At 40.4% G+C, this 22,022-nt stretch overlaps 1 protein-coding gene across 1 annotated transcript; it reads left to right on the forward strand.

Moving 5' to 3' along the window:
- The first annotated feature begins 17,673 nt into the window (after positions 1-17,673).
- Positions 17,674-21,504, forward strand: LOC122647854. Its single transcript, XM_043841156.1, has 3 exons — positions 17,674-18,034; positions 18,118-19,515; positions 20,960-21,504. Exons 1-3 carry the CDS (start codon positions 17,674-17,676, stop codon positions 21,502-21,504), a joined length of 2,304 nt encoding a protein of 767 aa, XP_043697091.1.
- The last annotated feature ends 518 nt before the right edge of the window (positions 21,505-22,022 follow it).

Below are 22,022 nucleotides of genomic sequence, written 5' to 3' on the forward strand. Positions count from 1 at the left end.
GCAATTTTTTACTTTTTTTGGGTTTTATATTTTCTAAAAAGTGTCCTTATCTCTTATTAGAAATGTGGAGGAGATGTTGAGGGTCGGAACCTTCGAATTGTTACCCTTTTCGGCATATGTTCATTTTCGGTTTAAACCAGATCGGGTGGGTCGTTTGGGGTTATTTGGTGGCATTTTTGTACTTTTTTGTTTAATATTTTCTAAAAAGTGTCATTATCTCTTTTTAGACGTGTGGAGGAGATGTTGAGGGTCGTGACCTTCGAATCGATACCTATTTTGGCATATGTTCATTTTCAGTTTCAACCAAACCGGGTGGGTCGTTTGGGTTTATTTGGGGGCATTTCTCTACTCTTTGGGGTTTGGTATTTTCTAAAATAAGTCCTTATCACTTATTAGACGTGTGGATGCAATGTTGAGAGTCGTGACCTTCTAATCGATACCTATTTCGGCATATGTTCATTTTCTGTTTAAACCAGACTGGGAGGGTCATTTGGGGTTATTTTGGGGCATTTCTTTACTTATTTTGGGATGGGGTTTTGTAAAAAGTGTCTTTATCTCTTATTAGACGTGTAGATAGTTGTTGAGGGTCGTGACCTTCGATCGATACCTATTTCGGCATATGTTCAATTTCAGTTTAAACCAGATCGGGTGGGTCATTTGGGGTTATTTGGTGGCATTTATGTACTTTTTTGGGTTTGGTATTTTCTAAAAAGTGTCCTTATCTCTTATTAGACGTGTGGATGCGATGTTGAGGGTCGTGACCTTCGAATCGATACCTATTTTGGCATATGTTCATTTTCAGTTTAAACCAGACCGGGTGGGTCGTTTGGGGTTATTTGGGGGCATTTATGTACTTTTTTGGGTCTGGTATTTTCTAAAAACTGTCCTTATCTCTTATTAGACGTGTGGATGCGATGTTGAGGGTCGTGACCTACGAATCGATACCTAGTTTGACATATGTTCATTTTCCTTTTCAACTAGACCGGTTGGGTGGTTTGGGGTTATTCGGTGGTATGGATGTGTTGTTGAGGGTCGTGACCTCCTAATCGATACCTATTTCGGCATATGTTCATTTTCTGTTTAAAGCAGGCTGGGTGGGTCATTTGGGGTTATTTGGGGGCATTTCTGTACTTTTTTGTTTTGGAGTTTTCTAAAAAGTGTCCTTATCTCTTATTAGATGTGTGGATACGATGTTGAGGGTTGTGACCTTCGAATCGATACCTATTTCAACATATGTTCATTTCTGGTTTAAACCAGACCGGGTGGGTTATTTGGTGTTATTTGGGGGCATTTCTGTACTTTTTGGGTTTGGTATTTTCTAAAAATTGTCCTTATCTCTTATTAGACGTGTGGAGGAGATGTTGAGAGTCGTGACCTTCGAATCGATACCTGTTTTGGCATATGTTCATTTTCGGTTTAAACCTGACATGGTGGGTGGGTTGGGGTTATTTGGGGGCATTTCTGTACTTTTTTGGGTTTGGTGTTTTCTAAAAATTGTCCTTATCTCTTATTAGACATGTGGATGCGATGTTGAGGATCGTGACCTTCGAATCACCTATTTCGACATATGTTCATTTTCGGTTAAACCAGACCGGATGGGTCGTTTGGGGTTATTTAGTGGCATTTTCTGTGGTTTTTTAGGTTTGGTATTTTCTAAAAACTGTCGTTATCTCTTATTAGATGTGTGGATGCGATGTCGAGGGTTGTGACCTTCGAATCGATACCTATTTCGGCATATGTTCATTTTCAGTTTAAACCAGACCGGGTGGGTCATTTCAGGTTATTTGGGGGTATTTCTGTATTTTTTTGGGTTTGGTATTTTCGAAAAACTGTCCTTATCTCTTATTGGACGTGTGGATGCGATTTTGAGGGACGTCTCATAAGTGATGCAGACAGTTTTTTGAAAATACCAAACCCAAAAAAGTACATAAATGACCCCAAATAACCCCAAACGACCCACCGGGACTGGTTTAAACAGAAAATGAACATATGCCGAAATAGGTATCGATTAGAAGGTCACGACCCTCAACAACGCATCCACACGTCTAATAAGTGATACAGACAGTTTTTTGAAAATACCAAACCCAAAAAAGTACATAAATGACCCCAAATAACCCCAAACGACCCACCCGGTCTGGTTTAAACTGAAAATGAACATATGCCGAAATAGGTATTGATTCGAAGGTCACGACCCTCAACATCTCCTCCACACTTTTAAAAAGTGATAATGACACTTTCTAGAAAATAACAAAAAAAGTGCAGAAATGCCCCCAAATAACCCCAATCGACCCACCCAGTCTATTTTAAACAGAAAATGAACATATGCCGAAATAGGAATCGATTAGAAGGTCACGACCCTCAACATCGCATCCTCACGTCTACTAAGAGATAAGGGCAATTTTTAGAAAACACCAAACCCAAGTTTGTATAGAAATGCCCCCAAATAACCCAAAACAACCCACGATGTCAGGTTCAAACCGAAAATGAATATATGCTAAAATAGGTATCGATTTGAAGGTCACGACCCTCAACATCGCATCTACACGTATAATATGAGATAGACACTTTTTAGAAAAATACCAAACCCAAAAAAGTACAGAAATGCCACCAAATAACCCCAAACGACCCTACCAGTCTGGTTTAAAACGAAAATGAACATATGTCGAAATAGGTATCGATTCGTTGGTCACGACACTCAACATCGAATCCACATCTCTAATAAGAGATAATGACACTTTTTAGATAATCCCAAACCAAAAAAGTACAGAAATGCCCCGAAATAACCACAAACGACCCATCCGGTCTGGTTTAAATAGAAACTCAAATAATGCCAAAATAGGTATCGATAAGAAGGTCACAACCCTCAACATCGTATCCACACGTCTAATAAGAGATAAGGGCAAATTTTAAAAAATACCAAACTCAAAATAGTATAGAACTGCTCCCAAATAACCCCCAAACGACCCACCCGGTCTGGTTTAAACTAAAAATGAACATATGCCAAAATGGGTATTGATTCGAAGGTCACGACCCTCAACATCTCCTCCACACGTCCAATAAGAGACAATGACACTTTTTACAAAATCCCAACCCAAAAAAAGTACAGAAATGCCCCCAAATAACCCCAAACGACCCACCCGATTTGGTTTAAACCGAAAATAAACATATGTCGAAATAGGAATTGATTCGAAGGTCATGATCCTCAACATCGGATCTACACGTCTAATAAGAGATAAAGACACTTTTAGAAAAAACCAAACCAAAAAAAGTACAGAAATGCCACCAAATAACCCCAAACCACCCAACCGGTCTGGTTTAAAACGAAAATGAACATATGTTGAAATAGGTATCGATTCGTAGGTCAAGACCCTCAACATCACATCCACACGTCTAATAAGAGATAAGGATACTTTTTAGATAATCCCAAACCAAAAAAGTATAGAAATGCCCCCAAATAACCCCAAATGACCCACCCAATCTAGTTTAAACAGAAAATGAACATATGCCAAAATAGGTATCGATTCGAAGGTCATGACCTTCAACATCGTATCCACACGTCTAATAAGAGATATGGGCAGTTTTTAAAAAATACCAAACCCAAAAAGATGCAGAAATGTCCCCAAATTATCCCAAACGACTCACCCAGTCTGGTTTAAGCAAAAAATGTACATATGCCGAAATAGGAATCGATTCGAAGGTCACGACCCTCAACATCACATCCACATGTCTAATAAGAGACAAGGACACTTTTTAGAAAATCCCAACCCAAAAAAAGAACAGAAATGCCCCCAAATAACCCCAAACGACCCAACCGGTCTAGTTTAAAACGAAAATGAACATATGTCGAAATAGGTATCGATTTGTAGGTCACGACCCTCAACATCGCATCCACATGTCTATTAAGATATTAGGACAGTTTTTAGAAAATACCAAACCCAAAAAGTACAGAAATGCCCCCAAATAACTCCAAACGACCCACCCGGTCTGGTTTAAATTGAAAATGAATATATGCCAAAATAGGTATCGATTCGAAGATCACGACCCTCATCATTGCATCCACACATCTAATAAGAGATAAGGACAGTTTTTAAAAAATACTAAACCCTAAAAAGTACAGAAATGCCACCATATAACCCCAAACGACCCACCCGGTCTGGTTTAAACTGAAAATGAACATATGGCGAAATGGGTATTGATTCGAAGGTCATGACCCTCAACATCTCCTCCACACGTCTAATAAGGGATAAGGACACTTTTTGGAAATTACCAAACCCAAAAAAGTACAGAAATGCCCCCAAATAACCCTAAATGACCCAGCCGGTCTGGTTTAAACCGAAAATGACCATATATCAAAATAGGTATAGATTCGAAGGTCACGACCATCAACATCGTATCTACACGTATAATAAGTGATAAAGACACTTTTTAGAAATTACCAAACCAAAAAAGTACAGAAATGCCCCCAAATAACCCCAAACGGCCCATCCAGTCTGGTTTAAAATGAAAATGAACATATGCCGAAATAGGTATCGATTAGAAGGTCACGACCCTCAACATTGCATCCACACGTCTAATAAGAGATAAGGACAGTTTTTACAAAATACCAAACCCAAAAAAGTACAGAAATGACCCATTGAACCCCAAACGACCCACCCGGTCTGGTTTAAACTGAAAATGAACATATGCCGAAATAGGTTTCGATTCAAAGGTCACGACCTTGAACATCTCCTCCACTCGTCTAATAAGAGATAATGACACTTTTTAGAAAATACCAAACCAAAAAAGTACAGAAATGCCACCAAATAACCCCAAACGACCCACTCGGTCTAGTTTAAACCGAAAATGAACATATGCCGAAACAGGTACTGATCGAAGGTCACGACCCCCAACATTGCATCTACACATCTAATAATTGATAAAGACACTTTTTAGAAAATTCCAAACCCAAAAGAGTACAGAAATTCCACCAAATAACCCCAAACGACCCAACCGGTCTGGTTTAAAATGAAAAATAGGTATCGATTCGTTCATCACGACCCTCAACATTGTATTCATACATCCAATAAGAGATAAGGACAGTTTTTAGAAAATACCAAACCCACAAAAGTACAGAATATCCACCATATAACCCCAAACAACCCACCTGGTCTGCTTTAAACTGAAAATGAAGATATATCGAAATAGATATCGATTCGAAGGTCACAACCCTCAACATCGTATCTACACATATAATAAGAGATAAACACACTTTTATAGAAATTACCAAAGCCAAAAAAGTACAGAAATGCCCCCAAATAACTCCAAACGGCCCATCCAGTCTAGTTTAAGCGAAAAATGAACATATTCCGAAATAGGTATCGATTAGAAGGTCACGACCCTCAACATCCCATCCACAAGTCTAATAAGAGATAAGGACAGTTTTTAAAAAATACCAAACCCAAAAAAGTACAGAAATGCCCCAAAATAACCCTAAACGACCCACCCGGTCGGGTTTAAACGGAAAAGGAACATATGCCAAAATAGGTATCGATTCGAAGGTCACGACCCTCAACAATGCATCCACACGTTTAAGAAGAGACAAGGACAGTTTATAGAAAATACCAAACCCAAAAAAGTACAGAAATGCCCCCAATGAACCCCAAACGACCCACCCGGTCTGGTTTAAACTGAAAATGAACATATGCCGAAATAGGTTTCGATTCGAAGGTCACGACCCTGAACATCTCCTCCACACATCTAATAAGAGATAATGACACTTTTTAGAAAATACCAAACAAAAAAAGTACAGAAATGCCCCCAAATAAGCCCAAACGACCCACTCGGTCTGGTTTAAACCGAAAATGAACATATGCCGAAACAGGTATCGATCGAAGGTCACGACCCTCAACATCGCATCTACAAGTCTAATAAGAGATAAAGACACTTTTTAGAAAATTCCAACCCAAAAGAGTAAAGAAATGCCACCAAATAACCCCAAACGACCCAACCGGTCTAGTTTAAAATAAAAATGAACATATGTCGAATTAGATATCGATTTGTAGGTCATGACCCTCAACATCGCATCCACACGTCTAATAAGAGATAAGGACACTTTTTAAAAAACCCAAAACCAAAAAAGTACAGAAATGCCCCCAAATAACCCTAAACGACCCACCCGGTCTGGTTTAAACTGAAAATGAACATATGCCAAAATAGGTATCGATTCGAAGGTCACAACCCTCAACATCGCATCCACATGTCTAATAAGGGATAAGGAGAGTTTTTAGAAAATACCAAACCTAAAAAAGCACAGAAAATTCCACCAAATAATCCCAAACGACCCACTCGGTCTGGTTTAAACTGAAAATGAACATATGCCGAAATGGGTATCGATTCGAAGATCACAACCCTCAACATCTTCTCCACACGTCTAATAAGAGATAAGGACACTTTTTAGAAAATACCAAACCCAAAAAAGTACAAAAATGCCCCCAAATAACCCCAAACAACCCACCATGTGAGGTTTAAACCGAAAATGAAAATATACTAAAAGAGGTATCGATTCGAAGGTCACGACCCTCAACATCGCATCTACACGTCTAATAAGAGATAAGGATAGTTTTTAGGAAATGCCAAACCCAAAAAGTAAAGAATACCCCCAAACAACCCCAGACGACCCACCCAGTCTGGTTTAAATCGAAAATGAACAGATGTCGCAATAGGAATCAATTCGAAAGTCACAATCCTCAACATCGCATCTACAAGTCTGATAAGAGATAAAGACTCTTTTTAGAAAATACCAAACCCAAAAAAGTACAAAAATGCCACCAAATAACCCCAACCAACCCGACCGGTCCGGTTTAAAACGAAAATGAACATATGTCGAAATAGGTATCGATTCGTAGGTCATGACCCTCAACACCGCATCCACACATCTAATAAGAGATAAGGACAATTTTTAGAAAATACGAAACCCAAAAAAGTACAGAAATGCCTCCAAATAACCCCAAACGACCCACCCGGTCTGGTTTAAACAGAAAATGAACATATTCCAAAATAGGTATCGATTTGAAGGTTCGACCCTTAACATCACATCCACACGTCTAATAAGAGATAAGGACAGATGTTAAAAAATACCAAAACCAAAAATGAACATATGTCGAAATAGGTATTGATTCGAAAGTCATGACCCTCAACATCGTATCCACGCGTCTAATAAGAGATAAGGTCACTTTTAAGAAAATACCAAACAAAAAAAGTACAGAAATGCCCCCAAATAACCCCAAACAACCCACCTAGTCTGGTTTAAATAAAAAATAAACATATACCGAATTCGGTATCGATTAGAAGGTCACGACCCTCAACATCGCATCCACACATATAATAAGAGATAATGACACTTTTTAGAAAATACCAAACCAAAAAAGTACAGAAATGCCACCAAATAACCCCAAACGACCCACTCGGTCTAGTTTAAACCGAAAATGAACATATGCCGAAACAGGTACTGATCGAAGGTCACGACCCCCAACATTGCATCTACACATCTAATAATTGATAAAGACACTTTTTAGAAAATTCCAAACCCAAAAGAGTACAGAAATTCCACCAAATAACCCCAAACGACCCAACCGGTCTGGTTTAAAATGAAAAATAGGTATCGATTCGTTCATCACGACCCTCAACATTGTATTCATACATCCAATAAGAGATAAGGACAGTTTTTAGAAAATACCAAACCCACAAAAGTACAGAATATCCACCATATAACCCCAAACAACCCACCTGGTCTGCTTTAAACTGAAAATGAAGATATATCGAAATAGATATCGATTCGAAGGTCACAACCCTCAACATCGTATCTACACATATAATAAGAGATAAACACACTTTTATAGAAATTACCAAAGCCAAAAAAGTACAGAAATGCCCCCAAATAACTCCAAACGGCCCATCCAGTCTAGTTTAAGCGAAAAATGAACATATTCCGAAATAGGTATCGATTAGAAGGTCACGACCCTCAACATCCCATCCACAAGTCTAATAAGAGATAAGGACAGTTTTTAAAAAATACCAAACCCAAAAAAGTACAGAAATGCCCCAAAATAACCCTAAACGACCCACCCGGTCGGGTTTAAACGGAAAAGGAACATATGCCAAAATAGGTATCGATTCGAAGGTCACGACCCTCAACAATGCATCCACACGTTTAAGAAGAGACAAGGACAGTTTATAGAAAATACCAAACCCAAAAAGTACGAAATGCCCCCAATGAACCCCAAACGACCCACGGTCTGGTTTAAAGCGAAAATGAACATATGCCGAAATAGGTTTCGATTCGAAGGTCACGACCCTGAACATCTCCTCCACACATCTAATAAGAGATAATGACACTTTTTAGAAAATACCAAACAAAAAAGTACAGAAATGCCCCCAAATAAGCCCAAACGACCCACTCGTCTGGTTTAAACCGAAAATGAACATATGCCAAAGCAGTATCGATCGAAGGTCACGACCCTCAACATCGCATCTACAAGTCTAATAAGAGATAAAGACACTTTTTAGAAAATTCCAACCCAAAAGAGTAAAGAAATGCCACCAAATAACCCCAAACGACCCAACCGGTCTAGTTTAAAATAAAAATGAACATATGTCGAATTAGATATCGATTTGTAGGTCATGACCCTCAACATCGCATCCACACGTCTAATAAGAGATAAGGACACTTTTTAAAAAACCCAAAACCAAAAAAGTACAGAAATGCCCCCAAATAACCCTAAACGACCCACCCGGCCTGGTTTAAACCGAAAATAAACATATGCCAAAATAGGTATCGATTCGAAGGTCACAACCCTCAACATCGCATCCACACGTCTAATAAGGGATAAGGACAGTTTTTAGAAAATACCAAACCCAAAAAAGCACAGAAAATTCCACCAAATAATCCCAAACGACCCACTCGGTCTGGTTTAAGCGAAAATGAACATATGCCGAAATGGGTATCGATTCGAAGATCACAACCCTCAACATCTTCTCCACACGTCTAATAAGAGATAAGGACACTTTTTAGAAAATACCAAACCCAAAAAAGTACAAAAATGCCCCCAAATAACCCCAAACAACCCACCATGTGAGGTTTAAACCGAAAATGAAAATATACTAAAAGAGGTATCGATTCGAAGGTCACGACCCTCAACATCGCATCTACACGTCTAATAAGAGATAAGGATAGTTTTAGGAAATGCCAAACCCAAAAAGTAAAGAATACCCCCAAACAACCCCAGGCGACCCACCCGGTCTGGTTTAAATCGAAAATGAGCAGGATGTCGCAATAGGAATCAATTCGAAAGTCACAATCCTCAACATCGCATCTACAAGTCGATAAGAGATAAAGACTCTTTTTAGAAAATACCAAACCCAAAAAAGTACAAAAATGCCACCAAATAACCCCAACCAACCCGACCGGTCCGGTTTAAAACGAAAATGAACATATGTCGAAATAGGTATCGATTCGTAGGTCATGACCCTCAACACCGCATCCACACATCTAATAAGAGATAAGGACAATTTTTAGAAAATACGAAACCCAAAAAAGTACAGAAATGCCTCCAAATAACCCCAAGCGACCCACCGGTCTGGTTTAAGCAGAAAATGAACATATTCCAAAATAGGTATCGATTTGAAGGTTCGACCCTTAACATCACATCCACACGTCTAATAAGAGATAAGGACGGATGTTAAAAATACCAAAACCAAAAATGAACATATGTCGAAATAGGTATTGATTCGAAAGTCATGACCCTCAACATCGTATCCACGCGTCTAATAAGAGATAAGGTCACTTTTAAGAAAATACCAAACAAAAAAATACTGAAATGCCCCCAAATAACCCCAAACAACCCACCTAGTCTGGTTTAAATAAAAAATAAACATATACCGAATTCGGTATCGATTAGAAGGTCACGACCCTCAACATCGCATCCACACATATAATAAGAGATAATGACACTTTTTAGAAAATACCAAACCAAAAAAGTACAGAAATGCCACCAAATAACCCCAAGCGACCCACTCGGTCTAGTTTAAACCGAAAATGAACATATGCGAAAGCAGTCGATCGAAGGTCACGACCCCCAACATTGCATCTACACATCTAATAATTGATAAAGACACTTTTTAGAAAATTCCAAACCCAAAAGAGTACAGAAATTCCACCAAATAACCCCAAACGACCCAACCGGTCTGGTTTAAAATGAAAAATAGGTATCGATTCGTTCATCACGACCCTCAACATTGTATTCATACATCCAATAAGAGATAAGGACAGTTTTTAGAAAATACCAAACCCACAAAAGTACTGAATATCCACCATATAACCCCAAACAACCCACAGTGCCTTTAAAGCGAAAATGAAGATATATCGAAATAGATATCGATTCGAAGGTCACAACCCTCAACATCGTATCTACACATATAATAAGAGATAAACACACTTTTATAGAAATTACCAAAGCCAAAAAAGTACAGAAATGCCCCAAATAACTCCAAACGGCCCATCCGGTCTAGTTTAAGCGAAAAATGAACATATTCGAAATAGGTATCGATTAGAAGGTCACGACCCTCAACATCCCATCCACAAGTCTAATAAGAGATAAGGACAGTTTTAAAAAATACCAAACCCAAAAAGTACGAAATGCCCCAAAATAACCCTAAACGACCCACCGGTCGGTTTAAACGGAAAAGGAACATATGCCAAAATAGGTATCGATTCGAAGGTCACGACCCTCAACAATGCATCCACACGTTTAAGAAGAGACAAGGACAGTTTATAGAAAATACCAAACCCAAAAAAGTACAGAAATGCCCCCAATGAACCCCAAACGACCCACCGGTCTGGTTTAAGCGAAAATGAACATATGCCGAAATAGGTTTCGATTCGAAGGTCACGACCCTGAACATCTCCTCCACACATCTAATAAGAGATAATGACACTTTTTAGAAAATACCAAACAAAAAAAGTACAGAAATGCCCCCAAATAAGCCCAAACGACCCACTCGGTCTGGTTTAAACCGAAAATGAACATATGCCAAAGCAGTATCGATCGAAGGTCACGACCCTCAACATCGCATCTACAAGTCTAATAAGAGATAAAGACACTTTTAGAAAATTCCAACCCAAAAGAGTAAAGAAATGCCACCAAATAACCCCAAACGACCCAACCGGTCTAGTTTAAAATAAAAATGAACATATGTCGAATTAGATATCGATTTGTAGGTCATGACCCTCAACATCGCATCCACACGTCTAATAAGAGATAAGGACACTTTTTAAAAAACCCAAAACCAAAAAAGTACAGAAATGCCCCCAAATAACCCTAAACGACCCACCGGTCTGGTTTAAAGCGAAAATGAACATATGCCAAAATAGGTATCGATTCGAAGGTCACAACCCTCAACATCGCATCCACATGTCTAATAAGGGATAAGGAGAGTTTTTAGAAAATACCAAACCTAAAAAAGCACAGAAAATTCCACCAAATAATCCCAAACGACCCACTCGGTCTGGTTTAAGCGAAAATGAACATATGCCGAAATGGGTATCGATTCGAAGATCACAACCCTCAACATCTTCTCCACACGTCTAATAAGAGATAAGGACACTTTTTAGAAAATACCAAACCCAAAAAAGTACAAAAATGCCCCCAAATAACCCCAAACAACCCACCATGTGAGGTTTAAACCGAAAATGAAAATATACTAAAAGAGGTATCGATTCGAAGGTCACGACCCTCAACATCGCATCTACACGTCTAATAAGAGATAAGGATAGTTTTTAGGAAATGCCAAACCCAAAAAGTAAAGAATACCCCCAAACAACCCCAGACGACCCACCCAGTCTGGTTTAAATCGAAAATGAACAGATGTCGCAATAGGAATCAATTCGAAAGTCACAATCCTCAACATCGCATCTACAAGTCTGATAAGAGATAAAGACTCTTTTTAGAAAATACCAAACCCAAAAAAGTACAAAAATGCCACCAAATAACCCCAACCAACCCGACCGGTCCGGTTTAAAACGAAAATGAACATATGTCGAAATAGGTATCGATTCGTAGGTCATGACCCTCAACACCGCATCCACACATCTAATAAGAGATAAGGACAATTTTTAGAAAATACGAAACCCAAAAAAGTACAGAAATGCCTCCAAATAACCCCAAACGACCCACCCGGTCTGGTTTAAACAGAAAATGAACATATTCCAAAATAGGTATCGATTTGAAGGTTCGACCCTTAACATCACATCCACACGTCTAATAAGAGATAAGGACAGATGTTAAAAAATACCAAAACCAAAAATGAACATATGTCGAAATAGGTATTGATTCGAAAGTCATGACCCTCAACATCGTATCCACGCGTCTAATAAGAGATAAGGTCACTTTTAAGAAAATACCAAACAAAAAAAGTACAGAAATGCCCCCAAATAACCCCAAACAACCCACCTAGTCTGGTTTAAATAAAAAATGAACATATACCGAAATAGGTATCGATTAGAAGGTCACGACCCTCAACATCGCATCCACACATATAATAAGAGATAATGACACTTTTTAGAAAATACCAAACCAAAAAAGTACAGAAATGCCACCAAATAACCCCAAACGACCCACTCGGTCTAGTTTAAACCGAAAATGAACATATGCCGAAACAGGTACTGATCGAAGGTCACGACCCCCAACATTGCATCTACACATCTAATAATTGATAAAGACACTTTTTAGAAAATTCCAAACCCAAAAGAGTACAGAAATTCCACCAAATAACCCCAAACGACCCAACCGGTCTGGTTTAAAATGAAAAATAGGTATCGATTCGTTCATCACGACCCTCAACATTGTATTCATACATCCAATAAGAGATAAGGACAGTTTTTAGAAAATACCAAACCCACAAAAGTACAGAATATCCACCATATAACCCCAAACAACCCACCTGGTCTGCTTTAAACTGAAAATGAAGATATATCGAAATAGATATCGATTCGAAGGTCACAACCCTCAACATCGTATCTACACATATAATAAGAGATAAACACACTTTTATAGAAATTACCAAAGCCAAAAAAGTACAGAAATGCCCCCAAATAACTCCAAACGGCCCATCCAGTCTAGTTTAAGCGAAAAATGAACATATTCCGAAATAGGTATCGATTAGAAGGTCACGACCCTCAACATCCCATCCACAAGTCTAATAAGAGATAAGGACAGTTTTTAAAAAATACCAAACCCAAAAAAGTACAGAAATGCCCCAAAATAACCCTAAACGACCCACCCGGTCGGGTTTAAACGGAAAAGGAACATATGCCAAAATAGGTATCGATTCGAAGGTCACGACCCTCAACAATGCATCCACACGTTTAAGAAGAGACAAGGACAGTTTATAGAAAATACCAAACCCAAAAAAGTACAGAAATGCCCCCAATGAACCCCAAACGACCCACCCGGTCTGGTTTAAACTGAAAATGAACATATGCCGAAATAGGTTTCGATTCGAAGGTCACGACCCTGAACATCTCCTCCACACATCTAATAAGAGATAATGACACTTTTTAGAAAATACCAAACAAAAAAAGTACAGAAATGCCCCCAAATAAGCCCAAACGACCCACTCGGTCTGGTTTAAACCGAAAATGAACATATGCCGAAACAGGTATCGATCGAAGGTCACGACCCTCAACATCGAATCTACAAGTCTAATAAGAGATAAAGACACTTTTTAGAAAATTCCAACCCAAAAGAGTAAAGAAATGCCACCAAATAACCCCAACGACCCAACCGGTCTAGTTTAAAATAAAAATGAACATATGTCGAATTAGATATCGATTTGTAGGTCACGACCCTCAACATCGCATCCACACGTCTAATAAGAGATAAGGACACTTTTTAGAAAATCCCAAAACCAAAAAAGTACAGAAATGCCCCCAAATAACCCTAAACGACCCACCTGGTCTGGTTTAAACAAAAAATGAACATATGCCGAAATAGGAATCGATTCGAAGGTCACAACCCTCAACATCGCATCCACACGTCTAATAAGAGATAAGGAAGTTTTTAGAAAATACCAAACCCAAAAAAGCCTAGAAAATTCCACCAAATAATCCCAAACGACCCACTCGTCTGGTTTAAAGCGAAAATGAACATATGCCGAAATGGGTATCGATTCGAAGATCACAACCCTCAACATCTCCTCCACACGTCTAATAAGAGATAAGGACACTTTTTAGAAAATACCAAACCCAAAAAAGTACAAAAATGCCCCCAAATAACCCCAAACAACCCACCAAGTCAGGTTTAAACCGAAAATGAAAATATACTAAAATAGGTATCGATTCGAAGGTCACGACCCTCAACATCACATCTACACGTCTAATAAGAGATAAGGATAGTTTTTAGGAAATGCCAAACCCAAAAAGTAAAGAATACCCCAAACAACCCCAGACGACCCACCCGTCTGGTTTAAATCGAAAATGAACAGATGTCGCAATAGGAATCAATTCGAAAGTCACAATCCTCAACATCGCATCTACAAGTCGATAAGAGATAAAGACTCTTTTTAGAAAATACCAAACCCAAAAAAGTACAAAAATGCCACCAAATAACCCCAACCAACCCGACCGGTCCGGTTTAAAGCGAAAATGAACATATGTCGAAATAGGTATCGATTCGTAGGTCATGACCCTCAACACCGCATCCACACATCTAATAAGAGATAAGGACACTTTTTAGAAAATACCAAACCCAAAAAAGTACAGAAATGCCCCCAAATAACCCCAAACGACCCACCCGGTCTGGTTTAAACAGAAAATGAACATATTCCAAAATAGGTATCGATTTGAAGGTTCGACCCTTAACATCACATCCACACGTCTAATAAGAGATAAGGGCAGATGTTAAAAATACCAAAACCAAAAATGAACATATGTCGAAATAGGTATTGATTCGAAAGTCATGACCCTCAACATCGCATCCACGCGTCTAATAAGGGATAAGGACACTTTTAAGAAAATACCAAACAAAAAAAGTACAGAAATGCCCCCAAATAACCCCAAACAACCCACCTAGTCTGGTTTAAACAGAAAATGAACATATACCGAAATAGGTATCGATTAGAAGGTCACGACCCTCAACATCGTATCCACACGTATAATAAGAGATAATGACACTTTTTAGAAAATACCAAACCCAAAAAAGTACGAAATGCCCCCAAATAACCCAAACGACCCACTCGGTCTAGTTTAAACCGAAAATGAACATATGCCGAAATAGGTATCGATTCGAAGGTCACGACCCTCAACATCGCATCCACATGTCTAATAAGGGATAAGGACACTTTTTAGAAAATCCCAACCCAAAAAAAGTACAGAAATGCCCCCAAATAACCCCAAATCACCCACTCGATCTGGTTTAAACAAAATCGAACAATCGAATAGAATCGATACACAAAAATAGCGATCGAAGGAAGGATTGAGGAGAGAGAAGCTCGGCTATTTTGGGAGGGAGTGCTTTGGTTTGCTCTTGGTGATGGCCGCAGGCCGTGAGGTTCGGCTACTAGTCCTCCTCTCCCTCCCAATCCGGGAGGGAATGGAGGTGGGGGGATTTTCACCTTGGAGAAGGGTGGGGCTGCTCTTGATGGCTCGGGAAAGGAGTTGTGGCCTGTTCTTGGTGGTGGGATTGAAGAGGCTACTCCGGGGGAGCATGGTGATAACGGTGAAGTTGGTTTGATGCATGGTCCGAACTAGGCTGCTGCAAAAGAAGGGGCTGGAAATGATGAGAGTACTCAGCGGAGAGTTGGGGCTAGTGATCCGAGGAAGGGGAAGGCTGCTGTTCCTTGGTCTGCTCTTTTTTCTACATCTGCTTCGACTTATGGTGATGGTTTTAAGCTTTCTTATGTGAAACCAGAGTTGATTGATGGGGTGCTGGCTGCGAAATGTCCAGATGTAATGGTTAGCAAGGGCCTTGAACGGTGGAAGAATACCCTTATGGGGCACTTTATCGGTGGAAGGCCAAGCTTTACTTTTGCAAGAGATGTTTTATTAAAACAGTGGAGGATAGCAGGTCATGTTGATATTAATTTATTAGAGAGTGGAATCTTTGTTTTCCGATTTAATCTTGAAGATGACAAAGTTAAGGTTCTTGAAGGAGGGCCGTGGTATGTTCAAAAAAGACCAATGATCTTGCGCCCTTGGAGTCCAGATGTTTGCTTAGAAAAGGTAAACTTATGTTCTGTTCTGTTTGGGTATCCTTACCCAATCTCCCTTTTCATTTCTGGTCTCCCGAAGCTCTTAGTTCTATTGGGAGTGTCATTGGCAAGCCAATTGTGACGGATAAGATGACAAGTTCTATGGAGAGATTGTCTTATGCCCGCCTTTGTGTGGAGGTATCTGCTAATAAGGAGCTTCCTAGGACTGTTCCAGTCTATGGAGAAGATGGACTATCTTTTAATCAAAAGGTGGTTTACGATTGGAAACCACCTCTTTGTATGCAGTGCAGGATTTTTGGGCATGCTTCTGATGCTTGTAAGTTTGGCGCTAGCATTCCCAATCAGAAAATACCAAAGTCCAAGCAGGAATGGCATGTAAAGGGGTCTGCCGGGAAGGTTGATGGTTCTTTGGCCGGATCTCAGGCTGGCAAGCCGGCGGGTCAGTCTGCTATTGGGAGGGAAGGCTCTAATTTGGAAGCTCCAGATTCTCGTGTGATTTCAGGAGATGAGGCTGCAGACTCCTTGAGACAAAATGCTAAATTTGGTAAGAGGATATTCAGGAAATCCGATTCAAATTTTGGAGGACAGGCTAGCGGGAAGGAAGCTACTTATTCTAATTCTTTTGCAGCATTGGAAAATCTGACGGAGGAGATTCATTATGATCCAGATGATTTGATGTTAGATCCAGAATCGTGTGCTGTTCTCTTAGGTAATGAGCTGTTGGAGGGTGGAGATAAGGAGATTGAGGAATCTACTCCTCAACCATTAGCTATCATTCCAAATTTGGCTGAAAGAGGAGATGATGTTATTTCCATTCCTAGTCGTGGGAATATTGAAATGAGCAGATTTGAAGGACACGTGACTGGGGAAGGGCAGATTTTGAAATCTGATGGGGTGGATGTGAGTTCAAATTTAACTATTCCCATGAAGGATTCTAGAGTGCCACGGTTGGAAGGTGGAATCCGAGAAGGGATGGCTGGTTCCTCTTTTATGGGGGATTTGATTTTAGTAAACCCATTGGATACCAATTCTGGTTCAGTTGCGGTAATGGGGGGATTCTAATTTGGAAGGAGGTAGTGGAGGGGAGAGGTTATTGTTGAAAGGAAAAGATCCTAATCAGGCTAACAAGGTGTCGGCTAATTTTGAGAGGCTGAAGAAGCAGGCTGCAGAAATCCGGGCCAACCAAGGGCCCATGGACAAAGGTATGGGCTTTTCTAGTACTTTGAATTCTACTCTTTTGGGCCGGCCCAGTGGAAGAAGCACTAGGTTCCTTCCTCAACGTATTCCTGTGAAGGAAGGGGGAGGGGTTAGCTTGGAGGGACCTAGTAAGGGTGGGACTGACATGACATCCCAATTTAAATGAATTGCATTTCTTGGAACATTAGGGGTATGAATGCCCCTACGAAGAGGCGTGGGATTAGAAAAGTTATTATGGAGAATAATGCAAAATTGGCTGTTCTGATTGAGACAAAGGTGAAAATGGAGAATTGTGCTGCTGTTTTTGACCCCTTTATTCCAAATTGGAGATATTTTCATAATGGGGAAGGTGGTTCTACAGCTCGGATTTGGGTGGGTTGGGATGCTACTATTTTTGAGGTGGAGGAGATGCAAAATTCTAACCAATTCATCCATATGAAGGTTCGTACTTTGGGGTCTTCTCTTTCTTTTATGTGCACAGCTGTCTATGCTTCTAATTCGGTGGAAGAGAGGAGGGACCTTTGGAGGGATGTTATTGATTTTGGTTCTAATATTTCTAGTCCTTGGATTGCTATGGGGGACTTTAATATTGTTCGTCAGCAGAGTGAAAAGCTTGGGGGGGGGATCTGGTTCGTCAGGAGGCTGTTGATGAGTTTAACTCCTTTATTTTTGACACAGGTCTTATTGATTTAAAATGGAAGGGAGAGCAGTATACCTGGAATAACAGGCAGGGGGGCAGCTCCAGGGTTTGTTGCAAGTTGGATAGGGTTATGGTTAATTTGAACTGGTTGGATATTCTCAGATCTTCGGAAGCTACTTTTCTTCCACCTGGGCTTTCGGATCACTCTCCAGCTGTGGTCTCCATTTTTGATGGGGTCAACTTTGGCCCTAAACCATTTCGGTTTTTTGAAGCTTGGATAGGTAGAGAGGGGTTCGATGATGTAGTTATTAAAGGATGGGACTGCCCGGTAAACTTGAAACTCAATCCCATTCTTAGGTTTGCTGCCCGTCTTAAAAACGTTAAGGCAGAGCTTAAGAATTGGAATAAAAGCAGTGTGGGCGATGTCTTTCTCGCTGTGAAGAATGCTTCCTTGGAATTAGCTCATATCCAGCTCAGCCTTGCTGCCCAGCCGAATGACCCTAGTTTGGTCCCTCTTGAAACTGTAGCTAAGAAGAAGTTATGGGAGGCTCTTGTCATTGAAGAAAAGTTTCTTAAGGAAAAGTCTAGAGTTAAAAATATTCAGCTGGGGGATGGTAATAATGGATTTTTTCATAAATCCATGGTTTGTAGGCAGAACAGGAATCACATCTTGGAGGTGCATAATGCTGAGAATGAGGTCATCAAGGAGCCAAATCTGATAAAAAAGGAGGCGGTGTCCTTCTATATGAACTTGTTTGGTGTGGAGGTGGAGGATGTTGGATATTTTCCTGGTTCGATCCCTTTGAGACATGGCCTAGATCTTGTGCAGCAGAATAGTCTTATTGGGAAGGTTTCTAATAAGGAGATTAGAGATGTGTTGTTTTCTATGAAGAATTCTAAGGCTCCTGGACCGGATGGATTTGGAGCAGCTTTTTTCAAGCATGCTTGGGAGGTTGTTGGTGAGGATCTTACTCTGGCTATTAAATGGTTCTTTTCCACTTCTTTTATGCCGAGTTCTATCAATGCTACGTTCATTAGTCTTATCCCTAAAACTGATGCAACTTCTTCTTTTGCGGGGTATAGACCTATTGCTCTTTGTAATCTATTTTACAAAATCATTACAAAAATTTTGTCTAATAGGCTGCAAGGAGTGGTGGGGAAGGTAGTTAGTGACAACCAATCTGCTTTTATTAAGGGCCGGTCTATTGTGGATAATATCTTAGTTTGCCATGATATTGTTAGGGGTATTGAGCAGAAAGGAACTTCGCCTACGGCAGTTTTGAAGATTGATTTACATAAGGCCTATGACTCTCTTAGTAGGAAATTTCTTTTTGAGATCATGGAGCGGATGGGGTTTCCAAGCATGTTTATTCGGTGGGTGAAGGCGTGTGTTGACACACCATGCTTCTCAATCCTTCTTAATGGGAGTCCTACAGGTTACTTTAGGGGGAGGAGGGGAATTCGGCAGGGGGACCCCCTCTCCCCTTATTTGTTCACTATAGCCATGGAAGGTTTCTCGGCTTTGATGCAGAAGTTAGAGATGGAGGGGCAGATTAGTCTACTGCCTAGATGTAAAAGCTCCCATCTTTCTCATCTCATTTTCGCAGACGATTTGATGATCTTTGTGAAGGCTGTCTCGGACTCTATTTCGGCTTGTTTGGGAGCTTTGTCTGATTTTCATACCTACTCTGGGTTGAAACTCAACAGAGCTAAGTCCTCTATTATTTTAGGGGGCCTCACTCAAACGGCCAGACTGCAACTTTTGGATTTAACGGAATTTGTGGACACTAAGTTGCCTATTCGGTACCTTGGTGTCCCCCTTATTTCTCGAAAACTTTCAATGGCAGACTGCTCCGCCATTGTGGACCTGGTTCGGAAAAGACTTGAAGGCTGGAAAGCACGATTCCTTTCTTTTGCAGGCAGGTTGCAACTCCTCAGATCTGTCCTACAGGGCTGCTATATTTATTGGTCAGGTATTTTTGCCTTGCCAGGTGGTGTCAAGCGAAAGTTGGAATCCATGTTTGCAAACTTTCTTTGGACGGGCCCTTCCTTGGAAAGAAAGGTACACTATATTTCTTGGGATAAAGTATGTAAGCCTAAGGATGAGGGAGGCTTGGGTATTCGCAGGATTTCAGATATGAATATTTCGGGTATCCTAAAGCAGATTTGGTGGATTGTCTCCATAAAAGACAGTCTCTGGGTTCGATGGGTGTATGCCCGTTATCTGAAGAATGATTCCATTTGGACGGTGAAAACCCCCCCAAAATTGTTCCTGGGTTTGGCGTAAAGTTCTCAAATATAGAGACTTGGCTGAGCCCAATATTCACCACTTTATTGGGTCTGGCCGGTTTACAAGGCTCTGGCTGGATAAGTGGCACCCCCAAGGGGTTTTATTTAAGAGGTTTGGAGATCGCATCAGATATGATGCGGGTTCTAATCGTATGGCCTTGGTTTCAGATATTATACGGCATGGTGAGTGGCATCCCACTCCTCCTGGTTCCTTTGACCTTATTAGTGCTTGGGGTGAGTTACAACATGTTCCTATTTTGAGAGATATGGATGACCTTATTGTTTGGAAGGAAAATCCAAATGGCTTATTTACCACTAAATCAGCCTGGGAGACTCTTAGAGGGACTGCTCCTAAGGTAGGTTGGCATAAATTTATTTGGTTTGCACAGAACTTCCCTAAGCATTCTTGCACCACTTGGAGATGTCTTATGGAAGGCCTCCCTACCAAGGACCAGCTTATTAAGAGGAACATCCAAGTTGGACAGAATTGCAGTTTTTGCTGGGCTGGGATTGAAAGTCATGAACATCTCTTCTTCATTTGCCCCTTTTCAAGTAGCATTTGGGGTAAAGTTAGCTCTTTGTGTTCTCAAGGAGGAGGGGGACCTACCACTATTCAGAGTGCAATTGCTTGGCTTGCTAGTAGTGCTTGTGCTGATGATATGTTAGATATGGTTCCTAAATTGGCTTTTTGTGCCACTGTCCACTACATTTGGTGGGAAAGAAATCGAAGACTTTTTGAGAATAAGGTTAGGACTCATGACCAGATTGTTGAGGCCATTCGGCTGGATGTGTCTATTAAATGTGCTGCTTTTTCCATTTCGGTGATCCAAAACCCGAGGAACCAGTTCCTAGCTGATAAGTGGGGGCTTAGGGTGGATTGGAAGACTATTACTCAGAAAACTTGTGCCTGGTTTAGGCCTCCAGCTAATATGACCGTTCTTCATTGTGATGGATCCTTAACGGTTGATAGGGCCTCCTATGGTGGGATAATTCGTGATGCTACAGGTGCAGCCATTATGGCTTTTGTGGGTAATGGAGACAACAATTCTGTTCTTAGCATGGAGCTTTATGCAATTTTAAGGGGGGGTTTCTCTTTGTGTTCAAAACAGCCAGCTTCAGGTTTCCATAAGATCTGATTCCAAGCTTGCAGTGGATATTCTGAATGGGGTCGTGAGCTGCCCTTGGAATATGCAAACTTTGAGAGATCGTATTTCTTCTATCTTCCATCATCTACAACGTAAGGAAATCAAACATGTTTGGAGGGAGATCAATCAGCCAGCAGACTTTATTGCTTCTATGGATACTGGAGATGGGGAAGTTATTATTTATCCACCGGATTTCCCACCGGAATTGGTGGAGTTGATAAAAAATGACTATGACCGGAAAGTCTATTTTCGAAACTTGTAACTTTGAGTCTTGGGCCATTTGCTAGGCTGTATAACCGAGGGCCTGTCCTCGGGTTGTTTTGGGAGCTCTCCTCTTCCTCTTAGGCCTGTCTAAGGGGGGAGGGAAGGGGCTGCCCTCTTTTGTATCTTTTCTGTTTCTTTATACAATCATACTTACCTATCAAAAAAAAAAAAAAGGTATCGATTCGAAGGTCACGACCCTCAACATCGCATCCACACGTCTAATAAGAGATAAGGACACTTTTTAG

The sequence above is a fragment of the Telopea speciosissima genome, unplaced genomic scaffold (genome assembly GCF_018873765.1).
Source record: "Telopea speciosissima isolate NSW1024214 ecotype Mountain lineage unplaced genomic scaffold, Tspe_v1 Tspe_v1.0232, whole genome shotgun sequence".
NCBI classification, from domain to species: Eukaryota; Viridiplantae; Streptophyta; class Magnoliopsida; order Proteales; family Proteaceae; genus Telopea; species Telopea speciosissima.